This window comes from Zingiber officinale, chromosome 6A, assembly GCF_018446385.1.
Source record: "Zingiber officinale cultivar Zhangliang chromosome 6A, Zo_v1.1, whole genome shotgun sequence".
Classification (NCBI taxonomy): domain Eukaryota; kingdom Viridiplantae; phylum Streptophyta; class Magnoliopsida; order Zingiberales; family Zingiberaceae; genus Zingiber; species Zingiber officinale.
In genome coordinates, this window is record NC_055997.1 from 81183298 (window position 1) to 81193594 (window position 10297).

Genomic DNA, 10297 nt, shown 5'->3' on the forward strand with positions numbered 1-10297 from the left:
TTAATGTGGTTTGGCCTGACCTAAATAGCACAATCAGTATAGTAAAAATGGCATCCTTCAAAATAATGCTACCACATGATTAATCTGATCACGACGCTTGCCGAACACATGGCTTTGCTCCCTTTCCATTATGACGCATTGAAAGCCATTCTTCGGTATAAAGGATTGCATTGGTAGTTCCCAAGCACAACCAAAGTGTGATCATTCTTGTGATCAGAAGAAAAACTTTGCTTCTGTTCTGCAGTTGACGATGTTGAGCCCCAAGAGACTTGTTGTGAAGGCAAAGAAAGGGATCCCCTTAGCGTTGACGAGGTCCAGTGGCAGTAGTAGTGTGATTGCCGACAAGGGGCACTTTGTGGTGCACACTGTGGAGGATGTCAAGTTCGTGCTGCCTTTGCCATTTCTCAAGAACTCGATATTCCAGGAGCTGCTGAGAATATCAGAAGAGGAGTTTGGATTGCCTGGGAATGGGCCGATTAAATTGGCATGCAGTGCAGCTTTTATGAAGCACGTGTTGTCGCCGTTGTTCTAGAGGCGTGTATGTGGAGATGTGCCTTATGTGCTAGTCATTATTTCAAAGATTAGTAATCGTCCGTGATTTATCTTCTCCGTGTTGGCCCTGGGACGAATTGGCGGGGGCGTTGAGGACGAGCGTAATCACCTTTTGCCACTCGACAGAAAGAAGGTGCGAGTTCGACCAGAGTGACCACAGTCAGTGACGAGGATCAGTTTCATTCAGTAGTTCAAGTAGTCTGGGACCACTCCTATAGTTTGATAGTTCAAGTACTCGTATATAAGATAAGCATTTATTGTTCAAGTACTCGTATATAAGCATCATTTCTAGTGAACTTCGTCTGGCTCGATTCCTAATCTCCGGGGAAAAGGTCTGGGGTACGTTGGTGAGAGGGCTAGAATGAGAGGGAGGTGCAGGGACATAAGATAGGCTACAGTAGTAGATTACGTGGAGATGTGATCATGTGGAGAGAGTCTTAAAGACATAAAACAGAATTATAGAATATCTAATTAAATCATCAAATTAAATCAAATTAATATTTAAATTATTCTAATAATTTTATTATAATTATTAGAATAATTATTAAAATTATTCTTAAAATAATTCTATTATTTATTAATTGGTCAATTGACTAAGTACTTTTTGAACATTATATATTATAGTGTCCTTAAAACAAATATCAATGAATAATAGATTTTATTACTCCCATATTATTTCTTGCTCTCTCCGTATTCTTCTTCTTACATGGTATCAGAGTCATATCTTTTTATCTTCCCTCAACTTCTTGAGATGGAGATTCAATAAATGGTGAACCTTTTTAGTTTTCTTCCGCCGCCAACCCCTTTGTTTCTCTTTCCACTTCCTTAGTCTATGTGTTTCTCTTCCAAAAAAAAAAAAAGTTTCCTTAACGATTATGTCTCTATGATTTTTCTCCACGATCGTCAACCACAAGGTAGAAACTCTTTCTTGTGACGCCATCCAATAGCTGCCGTTGGACATGTTATTTTTACTTTAGATGTCAAATACTCAACGATATCAAAGAGGCCAAAAGTAAAGTTCAGATCGATGTCAAATTTGTCACATCGTTGGTTATACTGGAAATATATGCCCTAAAATACTTGATTGGTCTCGGGTAAAATGTAAAATTTATCTCGGAAATGGACATTTTGATATTCAATGTCCAAGTCCATTTGACTCAAATTTCATTAGTGGTCCTACAACCTCAAGACAACCATCTATTTCGCAAGTATATCCTAAAGTCCTCTCATCTGTGCTTACTTGTGGTAAAACCTCAGAGTTTTCATCTACTGATTGATATATTGACACTGTAGCAACTCATCATGTCACATCAAATTATAATATCCTTATAGACGTAATGTTATATTATGACTCTGATACCATGTAAGAAGAAGAATAGGGAGAGAGCAAGAAATAATATGAGAGAAATAAAATATATTGTTCATTGATATTTGCCCTATATAATATATAATGTTCAAAAAGTACTTGGTCAATTGATCAATTAATAAATAACAGAATTATTCTAAGAATAATTCTGAAAATTATTCTAATAATTATCAATCATCAATAGGTATGGTTTACCTACTTCCATTATCTCCTCTCCATCTCATTCATGTAGGGACTGTATGGAATCTAAAAGTCATAAACTACCTTTCTCTTCATCTGATTATGTTTATAATTTTCCACTTGAAATAATTCATTCTGATGTTTGGGGCCCTGCATCTATTTTGTCTAATCAAGGTTTCCAATATTATGTTACCTTCATTGATCATTTTAGTAAATATACTTGGTTCTATCATATGAGAATGAAATATGATTTATTTGATATATTCTGTAATTTTTAAATTTAAGTTGAACGATATTTTAATTATAAAAACTCTCTTTTCATTCTGATTGGGGAGTCGAATATCAAGCTCTCCATCGTCATCTTGCCTCTTGTGGAATTGTTCATCGTCATCTTCCGCCGCACGATCTTCTGGCTATCCATGCTCGGTGTTGGTGGCACCAACTCCCAAAAGAATGTCGCTAGATATCAGAGGGAGTATATTGCAAGGCCGAGTGGGTTGGCAGCTCTGGTGCCCCCCAATCAGCCAAGACCTCGGTACTTTTGTGTCTGTGTCCGTTCGGCCGTAGTTCCACTTTGTCACTATCGAGCCCTACTGCCGGACCGAGCAGAGTAGCCACTCGGTCGAAGTTGAACTCTGCCCATATGAAGCTCTGCTGACTGGCCGAGCGGGGTAGCCGCTCGGCTTGGCTTCTGCACCTCGTCTCCTCCTCCGTTCGGCATCTAATAATCCTTTGAGCGTCGGTCTTTTGACTACTCCCCACGTCAAAGGTGATGGCAGATCGGGCCTTCTTCCCAGGTAGGGGCATGCTTCGCCCGACCGGCCGATGCTATATGTGTGTTGATCGCCTTGACTTTGACCTCCACCGTGGTCACGGGGTGGGGCCCCTCATCATCACCGCATCAATAGGGAAAATTAATTAGAGTATTGGGAGCATCATCTTATAGAAAACTCCAAAAAATGTAAAGTATACTTCACCAGATATTCGGAAAGATATCTTAAATATTCTTGCCAACTAAATAAGAACCAAGATTTATAAAGAAATTGGTGATGTAAAATTTTACGTTTTAGTTTATGAAGCAAGAGATACATCTAACAAGAAGCAGATGACTATTGTATTGAGATTTGTGGATATTGATGGTTTTTACAAGAGTGATTTTTTGCCATTGTTCATGTGACTTATACAACTATTGCAACACTTAAGAAAGAAATATTTGATGCTCTTGGTAGTTATGACTTGCATATTCATAACATACAGGGACAAGGATATGATGGTGTTGGTGCATGGTTTTTGGAATGGATTATAAGCTCTTTTCTTGAAAGATTGTTCATGTGCATATTATGTACATTGTTTCGCTCATCAACTTCAACTAGCATTAATTGCAACTATTGAAAAAGAGGTATTCATTTGGTTATCTTTTCAAAATTGAATTGTAATCTCATTAATGCATCTCCTAAATGCCATGCTGAGTTACTTTTTGCTCTAAGAATAGAAGTTGCACATATGATAGCTACTGGTGAACGTGTTATCGGTAAATGATGTAATCAAATTGGCAACTTACTACAACCTAGAAAGACTCATCGGAATTCTAATTTTGACTCAATTTGTTGTATGATTGATATGTATGACTCTGTGATTACCGTGTTTGAAAATATTATGGTTGATGGGTCTTCTAACTCCATCTATGGTGAAGCTAGTGGTTTGTTGATTGTAATGAAGTGTTTGGATTTCATATTCATATTACACTTGATGTAAAAGATAATGGGCATAACAAATCTCCTTTTTGAGCATTGCAAGAGAAATCTCTAGATAGATATTTTAAATGCAATGGACTCTGTTTCAACTACTAAAACTTTGCTTTATACTTTAAGAGAAGAATGCTTTGTTATGCTACTTAGTTATGTGAAAGAAGTTTGTGTAGGATCGAAAATAATTTAGATATCTCCACAATTGGATGATATTGTCCACTTTGGGCTTAAGCCCTTATGGTTTTGCTCTTGGGCTCTATCCAAAAGGTCTCATATCAATGGAGATATCTTTTCTCTTATAAACCCATGATCTTTCCTATGTGTTTTCAATGTGAGACTATGTTTGTAACTTTGCAACCCCAACAGTTTGTACCAAGTATGACATTGAGATACCTCATATGGAAGCTTGTTATAAATCTACTACAAGTCATTTTGGTCTACAAATTGACTCAATTATAGTTGAATTCCACTATCGATTTAATATATTTGCAATAGATTTTCAGGTTGAAGAACTTAATAGTAGATTCAAGGATGAGACAGTCGAACTTCTTAAGCTTAGTTGTGCTTTGGAACCTAAAGAAAATCTTAAGCTTCTTAATGTTGATCACATTTATCAATTTGCTGATAAATTCTATCCTCTTGATTTTGATGCACAAGATTTTCACCACTTGAGAATGTAATTGGATCATTATAAGTTTGATGTTGTTGGTCATGAAAGATTTCAGAATTTATCAAATATTTCTGAATTATGTTGAAGATTAGTTAAAAACAAATAAGTCAGGAACCTACAATTTGATTGATAAATGATTTTTTTCTCATTTGTTATAATGTATACATTATAACTATATCATTTACTTATATATTAAATCTAATATATTTATTTAATTGACAGCTTAATTTGCCTTGTTTTAACTCTTCTTGTTTCTATAGCAATAACGGAACAAGCATTTTAAGCTATGAAACTTATTAAAACAACTCTTCATAACAAGATGGAAGAGTTTTTAGCAGATTCTATAGCTATCTACATTGAATGAGAGTTGGTTGAAAAAAATTGATAATGATATAATAATTAATGAGTTTGATTTTAAGAAGAATCGAAGAGCACAACTTCAATAGTGTTTTTTTGCTCTATCCTTTAATTTTAAATGTATTGAATATTAGATACTTTTGTTCTATAGTCTTAAAAAATTATTAATCACATTTTTTTACATATTTTTTAATTAATTAATTTATTATAATTTGACGGTTAGTCCCAGGTAAATTTAGATCCTGGCTATACCTCTACTTGGTTTGTGTAAACTCTAAGCTTCCTCTAAGGTGATGCCTCCAATTCTTTTAGTTGAAAACTTGTTCAATAAATATACAATACAGACAACAACATCTCCCAAAATTTCTTTTGAGACACTTTTCTCTTTTAACATACATCGAACCATATTCAAAATATTTATATTTTTTTCTTTTTGAAATACCATTTTGTTGTGATGTTTGGGCCATTGTGAGTTGGTGAATAATACAATTTTTTCTTGCAAAAATTTTCAAACTTGAACGAGCTATATTCACCTCCTCAATTAGTTCATAGACATTTTATCTAATATCCACTTTGTTTTTCAACCAAAATTTTAAATTGCTTAAATTTGGTGAAAAATTCTTTCTTTTCTTTTAGCATATATGTAAGGACCCACGAGCGAAATTAAGGAATTTATTTACGAAAATATCTAAGTTCACACAAGCGCTAATTAAAGGATTAACTTATAAAATATTCTATGAATTTTAGGAATTTTTTGGAATTTTAATTGAACTTATACGACATATTTTAAGGGGATCGAACTATTAAATTCGAGGGAAGCATATGATACTCAGTTAGGTTGGGAGTTGATTAATTTAATTAACTTAATGTTAGGAATAATAATAAAAAAAACTAGGTATTTATATCTATACCTCTCACCGAAATCGCAGACTCCCCTCTCCCCTCTCCTCTCGGTCTCCGCCGCGTCGAACAAGAATCACCACCAGCCTTTGGGACAGGTCAGACGCCACCCCATGCCGGCGAGTCCTCTGGGGGGCGTCGCAATCGGGATGCGGAGGTCTTCGATCCTTTCACCGGGACACGAAACGGCTGGACAAGGGCTTCCGGCGGTAGAACGAGGACGGGAACGACAAGGGAAATGCAAGTACTCCTTCTATGTAGGTATGAGATCGTTGAGGTATGGGATAAGTAGTTGGGAGGGATGATATGCTTTGTGGTGATGTTCGATTGGCTGCGAACGAGTTTGGATTCGATTTCTCCTGTGAGGTTGATGTTCGAGCTTTCTGTGTGATACTTATTTGTTTAAATGATTGACTAAGATGCCAATTGGTGGAATGAGTTGTGATTTGAGGTTCTTGTGAAGTTCTAGATTCAGTTTGAAGTTCCTGTGATGCCTTTGATTCAGTTTTGAGATTTCCGTGAGGTTTTTGGGCTCGGTCTGTGATTTCCGCGGTGTTTGTGCTCCGAACTGTGATCTCTGTGATGTTTGTTTCGATTAGGTTTGTTGATGCTTTGCTCTTTCCGATTTGCTTCTTAATGTTTTGGGCAAATTGTTGATGTTTAAACTGTGGACGAAGATGATTTACTTTTCTGTTTGGTTCTGCAATGCTGGACAGGGTTGTGAAAGAAGGGATTCAATTCGACGATCATTTGACATTCGATTTTGTATCACCGAATTTTTGTAGGTTGTAAGAACTCGATTCGATGTTGCTCCACCTCATGTTTAGCTTTATTGAATTGCTGTGGATTTGGTGCTTGTGATTGTAATCGATATCGTTTTGTTTTTGTTGGGTGTTCGAGCTCGGGGTAGTATCTTTGGTTTTACTTGGTTTCTCTTGACGGTTTGGGTTCCGGGTCCAAGATCTTGATGTTTTGACTGGTTTCATGGATGATTTGCTCCCTCCTTGTGTTTCTGAAAGCTTCGGACATAATGTTGGTGGCTTAAACCATGATGAATAAGGTTTTTCGTTCTCCCTATTGTTTTTTAAATGCTGGACAGACTTGGAAGTTGTGGATTCAATTCATTGTTAGTTTTCACGATCAATTGGAAAGTCCAAGTGTGATCTTGGCAAAGGAGAAAGTCTTGGTGAGGAGCCAGGCAATTAGAAAGTCCAAGTGTGATCTTGGCAAAGGTTGTAAGTCCAAGCATGTGGTCTTGGCAAGGTAAGTCCTAGTGTGACTTGGCAAGGAGAACTCGACAACTAGGATGAGGCCGAAGGAAGCTCTTGAAGGCAAGACGTGAAGGATGGGGAGATATCCGAGGGACGCAAGGCTGATGGAGGAGGCTAGAAGCCTAGTTCGAGGTTAGTCGGGTGTGGCCAAATACTACGCATGGAGACCCAACAGGTCACGGTTGACCGGGAGTTGGGTTAGAGACTTTGGACTTGAGTTTGAGTTAAGTCCAGGCTGGTCAATTGATCAGGCGATCGATTGAACCAGGGTCCAATCGATCAGCTGATCAATTGGAGTGTGCTGTGAAGGAAGGAATGATCCAATCGATTGGTCGATTGATTGAGACCATAATTCGCGAGCACAGAGGCCTTCCCAATCGATCGAGTTATCAATTGGGAGTTGTCGATCGATCAACCGATCGATTGGGCAGGAAAGTTCTCGCACGATCGCGAGAACACAGAAAGCGTCTGAATCAATCCATCGATCAATTCAGACTGTCCGAATTGATTGGCCGATCGATTGGGATTCGACCGTTGGGCAGGATGTAGGTGATGAATGACTGCGATGGAGCGGTGCTGACGTGGCAATTGATTAGGGATGGATTGGATTGATTGGGAGCATTGTTTAAAGCCTAGGCGGAGCGTTTTCTCCGTAGATCTTTGCGATTTTTTCCTGCAAACTCACAGCGATTTTTCGACGATCTTCTCCGAGCTTCTCCGCCAGTTCTTGAAGGCTCTTGGGGTGCATCCCCAAGGTTCAAGAGGAAACAACAATCAACAAGTAAGTAAGAAGAAGGGTGTATTTCAGTTGTATTTTTGTATCTTCTTCTTGTGTGAGTGTTGTAGTGTTGTGTGTGTTTGTACGAGGCTTCTCGGCCTCCGGCTGCGCCGAGAAGGAGTTGTTTACTAGTGGAGAGTGCTCGAGTGTGTAGATTCATAGATTAGTCACCTCTTCTTGAGGTGGATACCAAGTAAATCCGAATGTTAGCGTTGTGGTTGTTTTTGTCTTTGTATTCCATTGCACATCATCAAGACAAACCAACACAAGCGCGACAAACCGCTATTCACCCCCCTCTAGCGGACACAACGGTCCCAACAATAGGTACCTCTAGGGACATGAGACTGATTGACTGGCTCAAATGGCGGTTACCACTTTGTGGCATTCCACCCTTATTAGCCATGTATACTCTTTTACATATTGTATCCTTCCCTTATTTATTTTGTATTTATGTTTATGTTCTATGCCTAATAATTACTGTTCCTGTTACTTTATGCACGAGGGCACTCCCGACGCTAAGATAAATAAACACGACTTAATTTTAAATGAATTATATAACATCAAAATGCAGGAAAGTGAGACGACGAGCTAGCTGCATGCGCGCATCCAGGACCTCGTTAATGACCTTCATGCGATCGACCAGAGAATAGAAAATCGCCACGTAATAAGGTACACGCTTAATGCCTTTCCGAGGAATACATTATGAGCATCAATGGTAGATACCTACAAAGTTTCCAAGGATTTATCTTTAATTAAACTTGATAAACTTTTTTCTAATTTCGAATTGCATGAGCAGACTAATGCACGCCCGGTCGAGAAAGGTGTTGCTTTGGTTGCAGGTACATGCAGAACCCCGAAAACTAAAGCAAAGCAAAAAACCAAACCCGAAACCAAAGACGAATCAGAAGATGACGACGAGATTGTTTCCGAGCTATTAAGGCTCGTATGAAGGATCTGCAGAAATAAGAAGGCGACTCAAACACACACAAAGGACAAGTCCGTAGTCACCTGCTATGGCTGCAACCAGAAGGGGCACTACAAGCCGAATTGCCCAAACAAAAAGTAACAGAGAAAGAAGGCATTGAAAGCAACTTGGTCCGAGTCATCAGACGAATCCGAGACTGATGAAGAAGAACCGTCGAGCTTCCTCGCGTTACCAGTGCAAGCAAACATCATCGAAACCGAGTCCGAGTTCGAGTCTGAAATCGAGAGCGAGTTAGAAAGTGAGTCCGAGCGAAGCCACGGATCCGCATTTGTTTCCGAAGGACCGAACCCCACTATAAGTTTGCTACTCGCCGAAACTCAATTAGATGAATTAAAGAATTTAGTGCCTTATTTATTAAAGAAATTGGCTAAATCCAACGTCCGGGTCAAGTCACTTCTAAAGGAGGTAACAACCCTTAAGGAAGCGACTGACTCAAGTTCCTTAATTGAGCCAGTTCAAATTGGAAACTCAACTCAAGTCCAACAACTTGAGGAAGAGAATTCTAACTTGAAAACTCAAATTAAAGAACTCAAGGACATGTTGGAACGGTTCGCCCTGGGTTCCAAGAATCTTGATCTGATTCTTGAAAAACAGCGAGCTGTTTTCAACAAATCCGGACTTGGGTTTAAAACCAAAAGAAAATACAAAGCATATCTATCCTTAGTTAATAGAAATAAAAGAAAAATTGTCCAAGCATGGGTGCCAAAGTCCAACTTGGCTAATCAAGTTGGACCTGGTCACTATTGGGTCCCCAAGGGTCAGATCCATTTCCTTGATAGACCATATCGAGGCTATGATCCACGGGGAGCCAATAGAAAAACTATCTCAATAAATAGATAAAATTGATTGATTCTTGTTTATTTATTTTCCTTGCAATATACATGCTTAGACTAGAATAGCTTAAGGATATAGGCGTAATTTACACTTGCTAGTTAAATATAGGAGTTTCAAAAAGAAAATTAAATATATATTCTTTGAACGGTTCTGTCTAGGAAGGGGTGGATGATCTCATACCCAAGAAGGCCTAGAACCTCGCCCTGACCTGGGAACCAATCATGGAAAGACATATTTAATTGACTAATTGGAAAGCCTAAGTTTAACTCAAATATAAATTAATCCTTAGAAATAACCAAAAATCAAAGATAATCATCTCACAAAATTACTTAAGATTACCTGATTGATAACTTAGAATCGGGTGAGATGGACCTAGGGTTAACTTAGTTGAACAAATTCAATTTATTCAATGTTTAATTAAACAATTTAATTTTAACTTAAACAAAATCAATTTCAAAATTATTTGAAAAATCTTTTAAAAATTATTTGAGGATTGAATTCTTAATTTCAATTTGCACAAATAAAAAAAAGGGTAAAAGAAATGCCAAGTTGGGTTTTGGCATTCCTTCAAGAGATAAGCAATCTAGGCTTAATTTTAAGGTTTTAGCTAAGGTTTAAGGATACTTAGATAAATTATCTAGGTATATTTTATTTAT

General features: G+C 37.8%; 1 protein-coding gene across 1 annotated transcript; it reads left to right on the forward strand.

Annotated features, from left to right (window-relative positions):
* The first annotated feature begins 250 nt into the window (after positions 1-250).
* LOC121994977 (auxin-responsive protein SAUR64-like) lies at positions 251-532 on the forward strand. Its single transcript, XM_042548845.1, has one exon. The coding sequence runs from the start codon at positions 251-253 to the stop codon at positions 530-532; it is 282 nt and encodes a 93-aa protein (XP_042404779.1).
* The last annotated feature ends 9765 nt before the right edge of the window (positions 533-10297 follow it).

Coding starts and splice junctions, on each gene's coding strand:
- LOC121994977 (XM_042548845.1), top strand. CDS start 251: ATGTTGAGCCCCAAGAGACTTGTTGTGAAGGCAAAGAAAGGGATCCCC.